This window comes from Balaenoptera acutorostrata, chromosome 5 (genome assembly GCF_949987535.1).
Source record: "Balaenoptera acutorostrata chromosome 5, mBalAcu1.1, whole genome shotgun sequence".
Classification (NCBI taxonomy): Eukaryota; Metazoa; Chordata; class Mammalia; order Artiodactyla; family Balaenopteridae; genus Balaenoptera; species Balaenoptera acutorostrata.
In genome coordinates, this window is record NC_080068.1 from 110617812 (window position 1) to 110639579 (window position 21768).

The 21768-nt window shown below is 34.1% G+C and overlaps 1 protein-coding gene across 6 annotated transcripts in view; it reads right to left on the reverse strand.

Annotated features, from left to right (window-relative positions):
* TBCK (TBC1 domain containing kinase) overlaps window positions 1-21768 on the reverse strand; it is a 251876-nt gene that overhangs the window by 103789 nt on the left and 126319 nt on the right. For all 6 annotated transcript variants that reach the window (XR_451833.2, XM_057547348.1, XM_007190994.3 and 3 more), the window contains 2 exons: window positions 17842-17878; window positions 16683-16844 (listed from right to left, as the gene is read on the reverse strand). Coding sequence is in view for 5 of the 6 variants with exons in the window: in XM_057547348.1 (XP_057403331.1) it covers window positions 16683-16844; window positions 17842-17878 (199 nt within the window). In the remaining variant the exon portion in view is untranslated. The remainder of the gene's footprint in view (window positions 1-16682; window positions 16845-17841; window positions 17879-21768) is intronic.

Consider the following 21768-nt stretch of genomic DNA (forward strand, 5'->3'; position numbering starts at 1 on the left):
TGGATACAAAAACAAGCCCCATCTATATGCTGTCTACAAGAGACCCACTTCAGACCTAGGGACACATACAGATGAAAGTGAAGGGATGGAAAAAGATATTCCATGCAAAAGGAAATCAAAAGAAAGGGGGAGTAGCAATACTCGTAACAGATAAAATAGACTTTAAAATGAAGACTGTTACAGAGATAAGGAAGGACACTACATAATGATCAAGGGATCAATACAAGAGGATATATCAATTATAAATATATATGCACCCAACATAGGAGCACCACAATACATAACGCAACTGCTAACAGCTATAAAGGAGGAAATCAACAGTAACACAGTAATAGTGGGGGACTTTAACACCTCACTTACACCAATGGAAAGATCATCCAGACTGAAAAGTAATACGGAAACAGAAGCTTTAAATGACACAATAGACCAAACAGATTTAATTGATATTTATAGGACATTCCATCAAAAAACAGCAGATTACACTTTCTTCTCAAGTGCACACGGAACATTCTCCAGGATAGATCACATCTTGGGTCACAAATCAAGCCTCGGTAAATTTAAGAAAACTGAAATCATATCAAGCATCTTTTCTGACCACAATGCTATTAGATTAGAAATCAATTTCCAGGAAAAAAACGTGAAAAACACAAACATGCAGGCTAAACAATACATTACTAAATAATCAAGAGATCATTGAAGAAATCAGAGAGAAAATCAAAAAGTACCTAGAGACAAATGACAATGAAAACACAATGATCCAAAACCTATGGGATGCAGCAAAAGCAGTTCTAAGAGGGAAATTTGTAGCAATACAATCCTACCTCAAGAAAAAAAAAATCAAATAAACAATATAAACTTACACCTAAAGGAACTAGAGAAAGAAGAACAAACAAAACTCAAAGTTAGTAGAAGGAAAGAAATCATAGAGATCAGAGCAGAAATAAATGAAATAGAAACAAAGAAAACAACAGCAAAGATCAATAAAACTAAAAGATGGTTCTTTGAGAAGATAAAATTGATAAACCATTAGCCAGACTCATTAAGAAAAAGAGGGAGAGGACTCAACTCAATAAAATTATAAATGAGAAAGGAAAAGTTACAATGGACACTGCAGAAAGACAAAGCATCCTAAGAGACTACTACAAACAACTCTATGACAATAAAATGGACAACCTGGAAGAAATGGACAAATTCTTAGAAAGGTATAACCTTCCAAGACTGAACCAGGAAGAAACAGATAACATGAACAGACTGACCACAAGTAATGAAATTGAGAATGTGATTAAAAATCTTCCAACAAACAAAAGTCCAGGACCAGATGGCTTCACAGGTGAATTTTATCAAACATTTAGAGAAGAGCTAGCACCCATCTTTCTCAAACTCTTCCAAAAAATTGCAGAGGGAGGAACACCCCAAACTCATTCTATGAGGCCACCATCACCCTGATATCAAAATCAGAAAGAGATACAAAAAAGGAAATTACAGACCAATATCACTGATGAATATAGATGCAAAAATCCTCAACAAAATACTAGCAAACAGAATCCAACAGCACATTAAAAGGATCATACACCATGATCAAGTGGGATTTATCCCAGGGATGCAAGGATTCTTCAATACACGCAAATCAATGTGATACACCATATTAACAAATTGAAGAATAAAAACCATATGATCCTCTCAATAGATGCAGAGAAAGCTTTTGACAGAATTCAACACCCATTTATGATAAAAACTCTCCAGAAAGTGGGCATAGAGGGAACCTACCTCAACATAATAAAGGCCATATATGACAAACCCACAGCAAACATCATTCTCAGTGGTGAAAAACTGAAAGCATTTCCTCTAAGATCAGGAACGAGACAAGGATGTCTACTCTCACCACTATTATTCGACATAGTTTTGGAAGTCCTAGCCATGGCAATCAGAGAAGAAAAAGAAAGAAAAGGAATACAAATTGGAAAAGAAGTAAAACTGTCACTTTTGCAGATGACATAATACTGTACATAGACAATGCTAGAGATGCCACCAGAAAACTACTGGAGGTAATCAATGAATTTGGTAAAGTTGCAGGATACAAAATTAACACACAGAAATCTCTTGCATTTCTATACACTAACAACAAAAGATCAGAAAGAGAAATTAAGCGAACAATCCCATTCACCACTGCAACAAAAAGAATAAAATACCTAGGAATAAACCTACCTAAGGAGGTAAAAGACCTGTACTCAGAAAACTATAAGACACAGATGAAAGAAATCAAAGGTGACACAAACAGATGGAGAGATATACCATGTTCTTGGATTGGAAGAATCAGTATTGTGAAAATGACTATACTACCTAAAGCAATCTACAGATTCAATGGAATCCTTATCAAATTACCAGTGGCATTTTTTAGAGAAGTAGAACAAAAAAATCTTAAAATTTGTATGGAGACACAAAAGACCCTGAATAGCCATAGCAATCTTGAGGGAAAAAATGGAGCTGGAGGAATAAGACTCCTGGACTTCAGACTATACTACAAAGCTATCATAATTCAAGACAATATGGTACCGGCATAAAAACAGAAATACACATCAATGGAACAGGATAGAAAGCCCAGAGGTAAACCCACACACCTATGGTAAACTAATCTATGACAAAGGAGGCAAGGATGTACAATGGAGAAAAGACAGTCTCTTCAATAAGTGGTGCTGGGAAAACTGGACAGCTACATGTACAAGAATGCAATCAGAACACTCCCTAAAACCATACACAAAAGTAAACTCAAAATGGATTAAAGACTTAAATGTAAGACTGGACACTATAAAACTTACAGGAAAACATAGGAAGAATACTCTTTGACATAAATCACAGCAAGATCTTTTTTGACCCACCTCCTAGAGAAATGGAAATAAAAACAAAAATAAACAAATGGGACCTAATGAAACTTAAAAGCGTTTGCACAGCGAAGGAAACTATAAACAAGACGAGAAGACAACCCTCAGAATGGGAGAAAATATTTGCAAACGAATCAACGGACAAAGGATTGACCTCCAAAATATATAAACAGCTCATGCAGCTCAATATTAATAAAACAAACAACCGAATCAGAAAATGGGCAGAAGATCTAAATAAACATTTCTCCAAAGAAGACATACAGATGGCCAAGAGGCACATGAAAAGATGCTCAACATCACTAATTATTAGAGAAATGCAAATTAAAACTACAACAAGGGATCACCTCACACTGGTTAGAATGGGCATCATCAGAAAATCTACAAACAACAAATGCTGGAGAGGGTGTGGAGAAAAGGGAACCCTCTTGCACTGTTGGTGGGAATATAAATTGATACACCCACTATGGAGAACAGTATGGAGGTTCCTTAAAAAACTAAAAATAGAATTACCATATGATCCAGCAATCCCACTACTGGGCATATACACAGAGAAAACCATAATTCAAAAAGACACATGCACCCCAATGTTTACTGCAGCACTATTTACAATAGCCAGGTCATGGGAGCAACCTAAATGCCCATCAACAGACGAATGGATCAAGAAGATGTGGTACATATATACAATGGAATACTATTCAGTCATAAAAAGGAAGGAAATTGGGTCATTTGTCGAGACATGGATGGACCTAGAGACTGTCATACAGACTGAAGCAAGTCAGAAAGAGAAAAGCAAATATCATATATTAACGCATATATGTGGAATGTAGAAATATGGTAGAGGTGAACCGGTTTGCAAGGCAGAAATAGAGACACAGATGTAGAGAACAACGGTACAGACACCAAGGGGGAAAAGTGGGCAGGGGTGGTGGTGGGATGCACTGGGAGATTGGGATTGACATATATACACTAATATGTATAAAATAGATAACTAATAAGAACCTGCTGTATAAAAAAAAATAAAATTCAAAAATAAAAAAAAGAATAAAAACCACCCCCAGATATGTAGTTCTTATTATGTCACACCCAGGAATCCAAGGTTGGTTTAACAACCGAATATCAATTAATGTAATTTTCCAACTTAACATAATTAAGGAGAAACACCATATGATTATCATAATAGATGCCGAAGAAATGTGACATAATTCAATACCCATTCATTATAAACACTCTTAGCAAACAAGGAAAAGAAGTGAACTTCCTCAATCTGATAAGGGTATTATGAAAAATCTACAGCTAACATCAAACTTATTAGTGAAATATCATTTTTCTTTCTCCTAAGAATGGGAGCAAGGTAAGAATGTCTGTTTCCACCAATGTTATTCAACATGTATTGAAGGTCCTAGTCAGTGCAATAAAATAAGAAAAATAACAGAAAGCCATAAGGATTAGAAAGGAAGAAATAAAACTGTCTTTATTCTCAGACAATTGGTTGTTTATATTTAGAAAAAAAAATCTAAGGAATCTACAGAACTATAAGAACTAGTAAGTGGATTTAGCAGATTGAAGGATACAGTGGTAGAAAAATCAATTGAATTTCTATGTACTATTGACAAATAATTGGAAAATAAATTTTAAAATTTGATGTAAAGTAGAATCAAAAGCACAAAATATCTAAGAATAAATTTAACAAAGAATAAGCAAAATATTATACTGAAAACTACAAACATTGCTGAGGGAAATTAAAGAAGACCTAAATAAATGGAGATATACCATGTTCATGGATTGGAAGATTCGATATTGATAAAACTGCAATTCTGCCTAAATCTGATCTATAGTTTGAAGCAATTCCAATCAAACTACCATAAGTTGTGTTGTAGATTTTTTGACAGAAATTAGGAGCAGGGCACTTTAATAGGAAAAGGAGAGCCTTATCAACAAAAGGAGCTGAAATAATTGAATAAATAAATGGCACAAAAAATGGAATTCAACCTCAAACTCATACCATATAATGAAATCAATGGTATCATAGACCAAAACATAAAAATTATAATAATAAAGCTTCCAGAAGAGAACATAAGAGAGTATCTTAATGAAATTGAAGTAGGCAAACATATCTTAGAGAGGATACATTATCTGAGGAGTCTGGCTGCTAGACAAAAATCTATACATGATTTTTCAGGCTCAACCATGGGCAATTTCAAAGCCTTTACCTAGCAGGCCTCATGAGGGAACGCTGCCCTCCCCACGCCAGACTTGGTACACAGCCAACGCACGGCAGTCTCTAAAAGCTGTTGCTTTTACAGTCAGAACAATGGCTGGTAATGGGGGAGTGGTCATTGACTAGGAGGGTGGTGAGATGAGAGAATTGTCTGGGGCAATGCAAATATTCTATATCTTGATTGAGAGTGTTGGTTACATGGATGTTTATAACTGTCAAAGAGGCAGAATTGTTCATTAAGCCCTGTATGTTCATCTGTAAATCTTATTTTAATTAAAAACATGTTTAAATATTGAGAGAAACATACAAAAAAAGAAAGCACAAGGTCTGTGCATCTTCTTTTCCTATAAAGTTGTGTGTGTGTGTGTGTGTCTGTGTATGTGAAATTTTCAGTTGGATCAGAATGTAGAGGCTAGATTTGGGGTTATATATTAATTGTTCAATTACACAGAATCATTTATTATACTATTAAAATTTTTAGAACATTTGAATAATTTCTTTAACATCCAAGACAATAAGGGTGATCTGCAACCAGTTAATCTACCTGTCTCAACAATGACTTCTTTTTTTTGACACAAAGAGTTTATTTATAAAAAGAAGGTGAGAAGCATTCTAGGTATTGACGGTCTATGACATGAAAACATGCCAACAATAATACAATAGAATGTTCACTGTCGAAAAGACAGAAAACTATAAGAATGCTTATCTTACTAACAGAAAACAAGGTTAATGGAATAAACTATATACATTATGAAGCATTCTCCAAAAGGTAAATTGTAAGGACAGTATCCCATGATATCCTCAGGTTGATAGCACCTCTATCACCATTTAATGTACTGAGATGAAGTATATTACAGCCTTCTAAAGAAACACCCAATAATCTTGAATAACTCACTGATCCACATTTTAAGATTACTTGCAATGAGTATCAAGTGCAGTTCAAGGAACATACGGATAGAATGTTATTAGTAGATAAAGGTAGATAAAGAGGATTCTCAAACAGAAGAAATCTGCAGTGGGAGACCAACTTACTAAGATTTTACAGGTGCTAAAGAGAGGTAGCATCTGAAAGTTCTCTCGGGACTTTGTCATGTAAATTATTTTGGTAAAGATCTAAATTTCAATAGATACTACTTTACCATATTCTTGAACTTATCCCTGGCCAGCTGCTCTCTTTCTGCTACTTAGAATTATAGCATTTTAGAAGTGTTCAATCCATTTTTCACACTACACCTAGAATCATTTTTCCTAAAATATAAATCTGATGTCATTGTTCTGTTTAACACTTTCTAATTGCATATAGAATAAAATCCAAATTCCTCAGCATGTCATGCAAGGTCCTCAAAATCAGGACTCTGTCTTTTCACCGATTACTATCACCACCATCAGCAGTATTTCCCCAGCCCATCCACTCTAGTTATCTCTCATCCTACCCTCTAGTCACTCTATTAACATCCTACTTAAATTATGATGGTCATGCAGTCACACACATCTGTGTCATCCTTATGCTGTTTTCTAAGCCTCCAATGCCTTCTTCCCATCCTCCTACAGGGCTGGTACTATGTCTTATCTTTATGGCTCTGATGCACAGTACTGTGTCTGTCATATAATTGTGTTTATTAAACAAGTGTTGAATGAATAAACTTACCTATCCTAAGGTCTCACAGAAAGTGGTCAAAATTTCCTGACAACCAATTCATCCACTTTAGGTGCTTCTCAGCTCAAAACTACTAAAGCAAAGTTGATGAGTCTCATTGATAAATATTATTGAATGTTTCCCAAAAGTAAGTCTACCCTTGCCTTGCCTTTTGTTCTAAATGTGGTATTTTTCATAAGCCCACATATATTGGGGTTTAGCCTTACTGACGCTATTATTAATCTATATAATATTTTTGGGTGATGTATCCTTGTTATGTGCTCCTTTTCAAATTCTTAGTTCAATTCATGCTTTAAACATCATGAAGATCACAAAAAATCTCCCTGTGCTTCTGGCAGGGAGCAGGGAAAAGCAGCCATGGAAAATATGCCCAGATAATTTTGTCCTCCTTAAAAGGCCTGCCCTCAGAGGAAACTATTTCACCAGAGCCTAAGTGACCTGGGGGAAGGAAAATACCTAACTCCAGCCCCTTCAGCCTTCCTGACTCACCTAAGGGTCCGTTTCCCCCCCTCTCCCCGGCAAGAGGAAGCACTTGTGAAGGTCACAGCCTGGGGCACAGGCTCAATGAAAGACTGAGACTTAATTATAGGAATATAGAACACTTCCCCTTCCCTACACATCAACAGGGCTCCTGTATAATAACAGGGGAACACAACCAAAAGAACTGCATGTCTCAGACCTCATTTAAGGAGTCTTTAGGAAAACCCAAAGATAACAGGGGAGACAAAAAAAAAGGATACCAGAGGAAATTTTAGTCTCTGAGTAATCTTAAATTATACTTGTCTTTTTGTCACTCAAAATCCCTATCAGTGCCTCAGTTTTTCATCTAGGTGTCCCATAAACATCTTAAGCACACAGCTAGAACGTTACTATCTTTCCTAGTACCAGGCCCACTCACTCATCCCTAACTTGCCCCCACTTCCTACCTCAGTTAAGATGTATGAATACATTCACACACCTAACATTCCACTGGATTCCAAATCCTATTGATTTTACAGAGCAATTCTGAGAGGGAAGTTGAATTTCCTCACTGAAAAATTGAAGAACTAATGCACAAGCTAGTCAGGTGACTTAATGGAACCAGGAGGTAATACTATATGTAATTAATATAATTCAAATTAGATGTGTTAGTCATAGTTACAGGGTACCATTGGATCACCTTTAAATAATTAGGCATGAATGCTCTGGGCCAGTACAGGAATGATAAACCAGTAAGATTAATTATTAATTATGCACATACATACATATACATATTATATATACATACACTTAAATATTTGTTGAATGAATGACTAACTATATTTAAAAACACAATCTTGCTTACGCAGTCTAAGGGGAAAGGATGGTACAATGTTACTGGGCTACTACTTTAATTCACTCAGCCTTTCAAATCCATGATATGTGCATGCACTTACTGGCACATTTTACTAAGCATCTATCATCTCTGATGCTTAATGCCTACAATGCAGTGACAAAAAGTTGGAAATGCAATCAGCTTTACTGATATATGGATACTTAAACTGTTTTCTATTCTTAACATAATTGTCTTTATCATTTAGCAGTTGAGTAGGTAGATACTATGATGCAAAACAGCTGGTGTTGATAATGGCACACAGATCACTTCAGAAAAAAGAACAATGCAGCAGCTTGCAAGATTTAGCACCAGATCAGCAGTAAAAATCATTTTCTCTTTTTCTTTTACACTTAATAGTGAATCCAAAACAAAACTGGAAATCTGATTTTTTTTGGCAACAGAACCTTGTGTTCAAGTTCAATAAGCATTTTTCTTATGACTGATACAGGCTTGTACTGAAGGATTGAAATGGTTTACATTTTTCAAGGTAATCCAATGTAGTTTCTTAAAATAAAAGAAAACTCTAGTTATTTCCTCTATGTTACATAACACTGACTAACTAGTCTATAAACACATTGGTATATTCTCTCTCTTCTTTTTCTCTAATCTAGTTTATTAGCTTGTTTTTTATTTTATTTGTTTTGACTCAGCACACTCACACTTGGAGGAGACATGTAGTAAGACGTTATTTTCTATTCTGTTGAAGATCACCATTTAAGATAGGCAGCACATCAGATTACAGCTGACCCCTGAACAACATGGGCTTTGAATTGCACAGGTCCACTTATACATGGATATTTTTCAATAGTAAATATCACAGTACTACACAATCCACGGTTGGTTGAATCTGTGAATGCAGAACCGCAGATACTGAAGCAACAGTGGGTATGGAGGAACCGCAAATACAGAGGAACTGGTATACAGAGGGCTGACTGTAAATTAGACCTGGATTTTCAAATGTGGGGAGGAAAGGCGCCCCTACCCCCACATCGTTCAAGGGGTTAACTGTACTTTCACTTTTGTGCAGAGATATAAGGCTAGGTAGAGGAAGGAGAAGAAATGGGACCCATGAGTATTACTATATTATTAAAATAAAAATCACATATGGAACGATGTTTGTTAAATGTCATTTTAGGTATGACATATATACACATTCTGGTCCTTACATTATTATTTGCATTATCCATCAGCAGTATATACAGGGAAATTTTAAACATAACTTCTAACTTTCCAAGATTTTGAGGTTGATTACTTTTAAGATACTTTGAAAGTGTAAAATGTTCTGTTCATTTTTTTGTCTTGCAAACCTAAGGCACATATAAACACTCCATAATAAAACAAATATAAACAAATTCCATCATTGATATCTTGAAACAAAGTATGTTTAATCACTGATTGAAACTATAAGATAATTTCTGTACTACGCAAAAAAATTCAGAAAGTAGAATCCCTGTCAATCATAAAACAAACCGCTTTCCTATGGAGAAGAGCCTTGAAACCTCCGGACCAGGTTTTAAGATGTGTTAGTACTCTAATCTACTGTCAACTTTCAAGGTAAGTAGAAAATTCTGATCAACCCTGACCTTATTTTTCATTATAGTTCCCAACACATGACAGACCTTTAACTTTATAAACTATTTACATACTGCAAAATTAGTGGTATGCTTCAAGAGCAACAACTAGATCAGTGTTAAAAGAATTCTTCTGGCTTCTGAGATTCAGCTCACTATTTGAATCTTTACGACTCATTCTACTGGCTTTGTGTTTTTCATAAACATTTATTTTCGGCTTGGAAGTCATGTATTCTAACATCTGCTTTCAAATTTTCTCCTTTTTCCAAAAATAATGCAGTATTTCCCCCCCCCAACAAGGTGATAATAACCTAATGAGATTTTTAAAATAAATTTTCATGATTTTTATTTCACTGATTATATGATCATGTTAATAAAAACACATTAACTACTCTTTCATCTATCCCTGACCAATTTTAAACTCAGAAGAATTTAATATTCCATCTGAATCTTAATGTTAACATGTAATTTGTATGGGTGTGGTGGGAAGAGGAGGACCATAGCTAAAATCTCCATATTTAATTTCCATTATGATTGTCCTTTTGTAATTCCGTGAAGATGTGCTTAGAAATATACATGCATTAACATTACGTAGCTATAAGCAGAAAATGTGAATAATTATGATTCTCAGCTTCAAGTAAAATGGTATCAAATCTTAGAGGGCTGACAATACAAAACCTTCACTGAATAACTGGGTACTACCATTGCTCTACTTTTTCACCTCGTCAGCTCTCCACAAGCCAGAAAAAAGGAATTATGGATACCTACTGGGAGCACTTATGTTAAGAATCCTTTGCTTTTTGCTCATGATAGAGCTCCTTGAAAGGAATGTTCAGAGACCAGAATGCTCCACAAATATCAATATGGCATTCGATTTTGGGACCTGATGTTCTTTTCAGGGATACTTTTTCATTCTTTCAAAAACAACGAAAAGAAAGAAAATACTTCTACAAATTTATTTTTAAAATATCCCTAATGTGGCCTATAAGATCCTCCATGACCACTTTGTCCACCTCTCCATTCTTTTTTCTAACCACTTTCCCTTTTGCACTAAGTATACCACTCCAATTCCTTTAGTTATCTGGGGGGGTTTCAAGCATTTTCTTCCCTCCATCTAGAAGATTCTCCCCTCTCTCCACTTCTCACTTTCCAATGTCAATTAATTTCAGATATTACTTTTAAGATCACTCTCTTAGAGAAGGTTCTTTACCTCCCTCAGACTTGGTAGTGTCCTGTTATAAATTCCTATTGTTTTCTGTAGCACTTATCACTATTACAACTATTTATTTAATAAAGGAGTCATTAGTAGCCTACTGGCTACAATCAGTTATACTTGGCTCAAGTGTTACAGTTTTTAAAAATCTGGGCCACTGTTTACAATTGGGAGATTACATTATATTATGAAAACCCTATTTAATTTATATTTATCCCTAAATGTAAAGCAAGAAACTGTTCATTGAACTCCACCCCCATTCAAAAAAAGAAAAAAAAGAAAAAGAACAGAAAACAGAAAACCCAGATCACTTCTCATTGACCTTCTTTCCCACTCTCCTACCACAGGGATTGTCAAAAGTACCTTAAAAGTCTCTGATTTCATAAACTAAATTGAATTTCCTCCTCACTCTCTCATTCTCATCGATTTCCAGTTCCATCTTGGGGATAAACAGAAAACTAATAAGACATGGCTTTAAAGAGTTTGCATATTTTAGTACTATACTCTAGCTCTTAGTTTTTAATAACTTTAATAACTTTTCTCTCAGTCTCATATATTTGCCTGTTATTTGAAAAAAAATGGTTTGTATTTCTTATTATAGATCTTAGGCAACCTGGTACATAACTGTGTGGCTCAAAAAATGTACGGTTTTCATGAAATATTCCATGCTATGCTAAATAATGATAAAGACTGCATTACAAAATTGTTTTAAGTCAGAATAGATAAGTACCCTTTCCTAGCTACTTAAGATATTAATACAATATTTTTGAGGAATTAGTGAAGTGCTACATAATAGATACTACTGGTATTTTTCATGTATGTGTTGAAAATGAATTCTATTGTAAAGTATGTAGGTAATATTGAGATAACACCTTAAATTTTTATTTAAAATGTTTTCTTTTAATTAAGCTTCTGTAATAAAACATACATCACACAACTAAGATGTTTCAGCCAAATGTTGATTTCTTCCTGCAAAATGGATTTACTTTTCATATGCTCAAGTCCCTTCAATATACTCAGTATTTCCTTCAAAAATAGTTTATATGTACGTATTTTTTTCTTTTAACAGTAAAGTAACTATTTTAATCTCTGAGAATAAATTAAGCGTTCTTCCATACAGATTTCCCAATTTCTTTGTATAGGTTCTCTAAGAAAAACTTCTTTCCTACTTCGAAAAATTCCTATCTTTGAAGATGTTCAGAGGTATAAAGATATGCATTCTAAGAATTTATTTCAACCATAATAACATAAATATGTTGAATTAATTTTCAACTGTACAAAGAAAATACACCAACAAAACAAAAAAGCATTTAAACATCTCAGCCATTACAAATCCACTCTAAAATTATTACCATTTTGGTTTTATTTAGATTATCATACTCATCTTGAATACTGCTTGGATGTATCGTCAAAAAAAAATTTTTTTTTAAGTCAGCCAGATGGGCACTATAGCAGAATAATATCAGAGAGCAGGCTGAAGGCTGACGCACCTCATCCTATAGTTGGGCTTACAGGGTGGTAACCTTGGAAACTGTGGCCAACATCCAGTGTTGGATGGCGCTATGAAAAACCCAGTATTTCTTCCAAAATACCCTACCACTATTTTGAGATTGTATGAGAAATGCCAAATAGACTGCTCTCATGGTTATTTCCTTTAGTACTAAAATAACACACATACCAATACATGTCAAGAACTTTCAGCAAAATTTTCTAGCACCACTTGTACTTCCTTGGAATGTGACATCACACTATACCATTTACTAAAGGGAACTGAAGTTGGAAGCAGTTTTTGGCAAAAATAATAATACCTTTCTGCTGTGTTCTCTCTTCAAGAACTAAAGGGTTAGTATGACGTTAAGAAAAGGAGGAAGAAAGGAGAGGGAACTTACAAAGATTGAATGTTACACATTCTTTGCATGTTTAAAATATTACATGGTACATGTACTTTAAAAAATAGTTACGCATATTTGGTACCAGGTTTTGTGTCAGGTACATTATGCATATTATCTTTCATGCTCACCCTAATACTAAAGCAGATATTTTTATCTGCATTTTACTGAAACTTTCATAATGTATAGGATTCTCTTTCCAGTGAGGTTAACAACTTGTCCAGGTTCACACAGCTACTATATGCCAGAGCTGGGAGGTAAACTCATATCTATTTCACTCTACAGATCACTCTTTTCAGTGGCAGAACCATACTGAAAGTTTCCCAATTCACACAGGTAGTGAGTGGTGCAATTAGGACTCAAACCCAAATGTCTTGACTCCAAAGACTGTGCTCTCTATCTACTATACTGTGTTGTCTCTGAGCAATGAAAAGAGATATTCTTCTTAGTCATAATATACATACATATATATACATTGAAGGCTTACTTGACTTCTTAGGTAATTCTCCATTGCTTTTGCTAATAAGGAAATCTATATGATTGATATCTACCTCAATAATATATAGAAAAAGCCAAATGGGGTGATTGCTTCATTTATTCTACCAATAGGAAAGCAGTCATGATAGAAAGGAAAAAGTGAGGAAAATCATAATAATGATGATGATGGTAATAACATTAATAATAATAATCACTTACATAGCACTTGCTCTTTGCCAGGCACTGCTCTAAGTTGTTTAGTTGTACTGATTTATTTAGCACAACAATCCTATTAGGTAGGTACAATTATCATTTTCATATAAGCAGGGTTAAGGAAACAGATACAAAGAGGTGAAGTCATGTCCCTAAGGTCACACAACTGTAAGGGGTAGAGCTAGGATCTAAAACCCAGGTGACCTGGATCCACATTCCATGCTCTTAACCACTAGCCTATTGGGACCCTCTTTGTAGAAAGAAACAACTAGAAAGGGACAACCTAAAAAAAAAAAAGCGAGGTTATTTTGTTTACAAGGTTACCAACTGGATGGTGATTCCATCATATTACTGTCAACAGATGTTCTGAACAGTGAATTTGCTAATCTGTTTCAGCAAAGAATTTAGTTAAATTTGTTCTGATTGCTTACTTATGCTTTTAAACTCAGTTAAGTGGGGATTTCAGTAAAGCACACTATATTTAATAAATTCAAATTAATGTTTAATCCTAACCTATCTTTATCTACAAAGTCTATCTCAAGAATTAAGGTGAAATATAGAGTTAGCCTATCCCTTCTCATTTTGTAGACTTAAAAAATGGTTTTTCTTTCTTTCAAACATGTTCCAAGCTTATGTCACATAATATATTGCTTAGAAAAGGCGCAATCAGTGTGTTTGTGTGTATATTAATCTGGATTCACTTTTTAGGACTTCCCATGACCACTTCCCAGTTCCTTCAAGCATTAAGTACAGTTAGTGGGCTCAACGTGATGAAAAAAGACATCTATTAGATATAATTAAAAAAGACATCTCAAATAAGTGCACCGTGATTAAAAATAAAAGGAAACACAGGTGTACTTAAAGGCAAAGTTTACATTGAACCCCTCCACCCTTCTTTTTTTTTAAGTCACATTTTTCTTATAAACTTTTTTTCTTCCCCAACTGGAATCATATAGTGACCAAGCAAATGAAGAGCCAGAATAATGGCAGTGAGGATCAATGCAATTCACATCGATAGAAGGCATCCTACTTTCAAAAGTAAGCAGTGTTTACCTTTTCAATGAGTCAGTTCTAACAAACATATACTCTTACTTTCTGATTTCAGAAATAATGACTTTAATGTACAAGCAGAATTACCACTAATCTGCTTATACAATATGAAAACAGATTCCTTCACCAGTGTATAACTGGAATATTTATGCACAAAATTGGAAAGGTATTAAATTTACTTTACTTGAAAATGCACAATCATCATTCCTAACATATATTTTTTAGACCTGACCAGAAAAATTCTTTTAATTCTAATCAATCATCCTCTGCTTACTTTGGCAAGTTAGAAACAACAGGAAAATATCTGCACGGTACAGACAGTATTTGTAGTTTGCGAAACTAGCTTTTTTGTAACTGTTCAACACCAATAGGAAAAAAAGAGAGAGAACTTGATTTTCATAAAGAATCTCCCAGAAAAAAAAACATAAGAACTAAACTACTATTTGTTGATACAAGAAATAATTAACTTTAATTAAAGTTTGATAAGTTAGAAAGCTGATGGTGAATACTTTTAATTTGTGGGGAAAGGGGAAGTAGAAGTTTTAAAATAAATCCAATAATTTTTGTTATTATTTTCCCAAAAAGGATGAAGATTTTCAACAACAGGAAGATCATCCACTAAAAATAAAAACTGGGGTAGGCAGCAGGTTTCTTTTCTTTTCTTTTTTTTTTTTTAGTTTTTCCTCCAGCGTTATTGAGGTATAACTGACATAAAGAATTGTACATATTTAAAGTCTACAACAGGATGATTTGATATGCATATACTTTGTGGAATTATTATCACAATCACATTACCTAATACAGCTATCACCTCACATAGTTACTATTTTTGTTTTGTGGTGAGAATGCTTAAGATTTACTATCTTAGCAAATTTCAAGCATACAATACAGTATTATTAACTATTGTCACCATGTTGTCTTTTAGATCCTCAGAACTTATTCATCTCATAACTGAAAGCTTGTATCCCTTTGAAGGTTTATTGTAGTGTAAGTCCTCACAGTTGGCTTTTGGGTTTTTTTGAATTTTTGAATTTTATTTTATTTAGTTTCTATACAGCAGGTTCTTATTAGTTACCTATTTTATACATATTAGTGTATACATGTCAATCCCAATCTCCCAATTCATCCCACCACCACCACCACCCCCCCGCCACTTTCCCCCCTTGGTGTCCATACGTTTGTTCTCTATATCTGTGTCTCTATTTCTAGGCAGCAGGTTTCTTATTTCTTTTGAGAGTACTTATTAAATATATAGTGTTAAGGTACCTTTCTTTTATTCTTTGATTTTTAGACAAATTTATCTCTTGGATAATTTTAAGTGTGTTTATTTTCAGCAATCACTTGTGGCTGCCTGAAAATATGGAGAACAGCAATAAACACATAGAAGGGTTGGAGCCAATGAAATGCTATTTGAAGAAAGCAGAATTTTTCTACTTGAAAAACATTTTGGTTTCCACAAAAATGTAGTTTAGTTTTTTCTTCCACAGATTGTTATATCCTATGTAACCATATTACTTTCATCTTTTCAGCGACAGCATCAAAGCTTAAACCATAGTTACATTCAATATTTCTATACTTAAGCATTCAACTCCCAAATTTACAAGCTCCTCACTTATGAATACAATATATAGCTTGACTTACTATCCTGCATTGTATAACATGGAATTTCCCTGGAGTGTGACTTGCTCTCCCAAGAGGACAGGGTTTCTCCTTTCCTCAAACTGTCAAACTGTTAGCAAGCAGCTATGGATAGGAGAGAGCAAAGTTCCATGTGAATTACATCTCTGTATAAACTTAGATTCTCAAACTCCTTCCCAAGTGGCCTTTATTTACTCTCTATCAGTTGGAGATAAATAGGCCTATCCTAAGCAAGGCAAATGTGTCACTCCGCCCGCCCCCACCGCCCTGTCCTTTACCTTTTTGATGGCATCACTGACATGAAAGTAAATGATAGTGAGCTATTATGACCCTGTTTTACATCTACAATGCTGGGCCAGCAGAATAGGTACTATACAAGAGAGATAATTCAGAGACGGATGATGAGGGTCAAGCAGAAGAGATTCTGAAGGCTTGTATGATTATTTTTGCAAATTGTTATAAGAATGTCTCATTATCCTATAATTAAATTTCACTTAGTAATTCCATTTATATATATCTATACCTGGTAAATCAGAGAAGAGAAGAATGCACTCATTAAAGCCATTAGACAAAAGCCGGTCACGCAGCTGCTGAAGAATTGCTACTCCGATACAGAATGGGAAGGAGGAATTCCCAAGCAGTAAGGTATCCCAGAGGTGGAAAATTTTGTGCAGTGGAAATACATCTGTAAAATGACAAATATAAATAAATTAACTGAAATTAAAAAAAAAAATTAAAACAACAACAAGCTACTTTACTAGACATGGTAATTCCCTTATGGTCAAAACTATTAAAGAACAAATACTGGCAAACTGTTTTTTATAAAATACGTATTTGGCTTTGTAGATTTATTGCTTCCTAAGGCATCTTAAAAAACTGATAATCAGATTGATCAAATAGATGACATTTTCTAGCCACCATTATCAATCTTGGTATAGCTGTTACATTCATTCTGTTTCTTCCTAGAATTTTCAGGTCATATTATTCTCACAAGTTTATATATTTAGAAGAATTTTAGTATTGTTATAGATTCAGTATCATTACATTTCTATTATGCACTCTAAAAACTGCTTTTTAAAATTCCCATAAAAAAATCTGATTAGCAATTTTTTATTTTCTGAAACTTTCTTTTTTTCATTTATCAATGCTCTGAACATCTTTCCAGACCAGTGCATACAGATCTACTTCAAATATTGTATTCCATTAATCATATGTACATATTTAAGCAGAATATCCACTGTATTAATATCTGTAACTGATTAAAGTATTACATATTCACATAAACTGTTTATTTCTAGAGGAATTCTAGGATAGGAAATAACAAAAGTATTAGTTATTAGACAATCTCTAAAAATTGAGCCTGATTTGGTTGTAACAGTTGCCTTCCAAAACTTTATGTAAATACTACAGTTAATATTAATTTATTTTTCAATAGAGGGCAGAGATTTTATGAATGTCATGATATGTCAGATAGGTTTTCATCCTATAGAACAACCTTTTTGATATTTAGTAGTCAGAACAATTGAAAAATATTTCTACCCAACTATATTACCTTAGAATTACATAAGGATGCTCATGTAATTAAATCTGCTTAGTATTATTGTAACTATAATATACTGGGGAAGAATGGAGCTGTTCTTTTGCTAATACAATATTTAAAGAAAAGGGAAAATGATACTTACGAGTAAACATGGTGAGAAACCAAGGGATGGCATAGAGCTATGAGTGGAAAAAGATAGGGATGCAGGGGATGGATAAAGAGGAAATAAAAGAGATAATTAGAATGACTTCCAGTAAACTGAATGGTAAAAAAAGCTCTATGTTTTGGTCTACTCCACTGATTAAAAACATTCTTTAACACGACATGCAGAAATAAACTCAAAATGGATTAAAGACCTAAATGTAAGGTTGGATACTATAAAACTCCCAGAGGAAAACATAGGCAGAACACTCTTTGACATAAATCACAGAAATATTTTTTTGGATCCACCTCCTAGAGTAATGGAAATAAAAACAAAAATAAACAAATGGGACATAATTGAACTGAAAAGCTTTTGCACAGCAAAGGAAACCAAAAACAAAATGAAAAGACAAACTATGGAATGGGAGAAAATATTTGAAAATGATGCGACTAACAAGCGATTAATTTCCAAAATATATAAACAGCTCACACAGCTCTATATAAAAAAAAATCAAAAAATGGGCAGAAGATCTAAATAGATGTTTCTCCAAAGAAGACATACAGATGGCCAAGAGGCACATAAAAAGATGCTCAACATCACTAATTATTAGAGAAACGCAAATCAAAACTACAATGAGGTATCACCCCACACTGGTCAGAATAGCTGTCATCAATAAGTCTACAAATAATAAATGCTGGAGGGGGTGTGGAGAAAAAGGAACCTTCCTACACTGTTGATGGGAATGTAAATTGGTACAGCCACTATGGAGAACAGTATGAAGGTTCCTTAAAAAACTAAAAACAGAGTTACCATATGATCCATCGATCTCACTCCTGGGCATATAACTGAAGAAAACTCTAATTCAAAAAGATACATGCACCCCAATGTTCATTGCAGCACTATTTACAATAGCCAAGACACATGGAAGCAACCTAAGTGTACACTGACAGATGAATGGATGAAGAAGATGTAGTATATACATACAATGGAATATTACTCAGCCATAAAAAAGAAAGAAATAATGCCATTTGCAGCAACATGGATGGACCTAGAGATGATCATTCTAAGTGAAGTAAGGCAGACAGTAGATGTGGAATCTAAAAAATTGATACAAATGAACTTATTTATAAAACAGAAATAGACTCACAGACATAGAAAACAACAAACTTACAGTTACCAAAGGGGAAAGGAGGGGGGATAAATTAGGAGTTTGGGATTAACATATACACACTACTGTATATAAAATAGGTAACCAACAAGGACCTACTGTATAGCACAGGGAACTATACTCAACATCTTGTAATAACCTATAATGGAAAAGAATCTAAAACAGAATATATATATACATATATATATATATATGTATAACTGAATCACTTTGCTATATGCTAGAAACTAATACAACATTGTAAATCAATTATACTTCAATAAAAATTTAAAAAAATAAAAGAGAATCTAGATAGTTATAATTATTATCACAAATATTCTATTAAATAATGATATCTATTACAAATGCTGCAGATGATCCTTTGGCCAAGGCTTATTCCACAGAGTATTTTCATTTCATCAAAGACTACACTCAAGACAATGCCTAATGCAAACACAATACTAGCATGCTAATTTCAAAGGTCTACTTTTCAAAGGAGAACTTTTGTTCTTAGGAATAAAATATTCCTAAGATTTGAAGAGTCTTCATCAGTGTTGAGTTACCCTTACTGAGTATTTTTTGAGACATGATGAGATGATATTTGAAAAATGTCCAAAATGTCTCATTAAAAAATTTTTATGAAGCTTATGCCTTCTAATACCACTTTCTAAATTAACAGGAAGCTTCATAAGAGACTAAAAGTAATGAGATCTAGGAATGAAATAATTTGGTTCTTTAGATGAGTGACAAATTAATTTTCCTAAGTTTACTCTCTAGAAATGAAACACACACACACATACCAATTAATTTTGTGAGATTTTGAAAGTAAGAAATCATTCTTAATTTCTAAAAGTAGAGTAAAATCTCCTTTGTTAATAATAAGTATCAAAAACCAATAATAATTTACAGAAAAATCTGAAAAAGCTCTACTTTTATGTTTTATGTCAGTGCATGCTCCTATTAGACAAAGAGTTTTGTACCTATAGGGTATTTTTGTACCTATAGGGTATTTTTGTACCTATAGGGTATTTTTGTACGTATAGGGTATTTTTGTAAACCTATAGGGTTTAAATAAATAGTTTTCCAGCACCTATCAATTGAGAATTTACAAGTAGAGTTGAATATTTCTTTGCATTATACACAATTGAGTATCTATGCTATTAAATGCCAGTCAAGAACCATAAGTACAGTTACAGACTACATTAAAATCTAAGTACTGTATGTGAAATAAACCCATTGCTCCCCACAAGATCATCACTTATATACACTGACACAGCCATTACAAATGGGGAAACTGAGGAGTACAGAGGTATGTGACTTCACTATAGAGTATTGGTTGTAGAAAACAATAAAATATAATAAAATCTGAATCTTTCAGCCTAATTTAAATTTAAACATACAGTCTGTATATATAAGTTCCATCATTATTATTTAACTTTTCTTTCTTTTAAGGATATAACATAAATTATATTATGCTCTACCCTTCTGATCAAAGCCAATTGTTTGTCATTAGGAATCTTACCTGAGTTACTTCAGCAACCAACTAACAATCCCTTTACCCACATATTGAAGAGAGCATGTGTATGAGGAAGAACACAATGTGGGGAGGAACCACCTGAAAGGATCAGGGGGAAAACATGCCAGGCTCACACAAAGCCAGGCATGGTTCATCTTACCACTAGCCAGAATTTTTTTAAAAACCCTGAAATAAACAAGGCATAAGGTAGAGTACTCAAAAGGATATTGCCTTAGTAATGGGGCAAAATTATGCTCCCAAATTATGCTGCCCTGGTCTCACTTAACAAACCTTAAAAGCAAGCCTTGAAAAGATCAAACTGTTTCAATGTTACCTAGCTGCATCTCAAAATAAAGCTCAAGAATACTTACAAGAACATAAAAATATCCAATAACCAACAAGGTAAAATTCACAATGACTGAAATTCAGTAAAAAAAATCAGTAGTGCAAAGTAGCAGGAAAAAAAATGATCATAATGAGAAGAAAAAATCATTCAATCAAAATGGACAAAGAACTAACATAAATGTTTGTAATAGCAGGCAAGGATGTCAAAATGCTTTTTATATTTGTATACATATGTTCAAAACTCTAACAAATGATTGAACACGTTAAGTAGAGACATAGTAGATATAAAAAAGAACCAAAAAAACCTTTCTAGAGATGAAAAATACAATGTTTGAGTCAAAAAATACACTGAATAGGATTACGAGCAGATCAGACATTGCAGAAGAAAAGATAAGTAAGCCTGAAAATACAGCAATAGAAACTACCCAAAATGAAACACGGACAGGGGGAATAAAGAAAAACAAAACATGTCCTATGCATCAGTGAGCAACTTCAATCAGCTGAATATATATGTTATTGGAGACTGTAAAAGACAGAGAGAAGGGCTTCCCTGGTGGCGCAGTGGTTGAGAATCTGCCTGCTAATGCAGGGGACACGGGTTCGAGCCCTGGTCTGGGAAGATCCCACATGCCACGGAGCAGCTGGGCCCGTGAGCCACAACTACTGAGCCTGTGCATCTGGAGCCTGTGCCCCGCAACGGGAGGGGCCGCGATAGTGAAAGGCCCACGCACTGTGATGAAGAGCGGCCCCCGCACCGCGATGAAGAGTGGCCCCCACTTGCCGCAACTAGAGAAAGCCCTCGCACGAACCAAAGACTCAACACAGCCAAAAAAAAAAAAAAAAAAAAAAAAAAAAAGACAGAGAGAAGATGAGAGGGGACAGAAAAAATATTTGAAGAAATAATAGCTGAACATTTTCC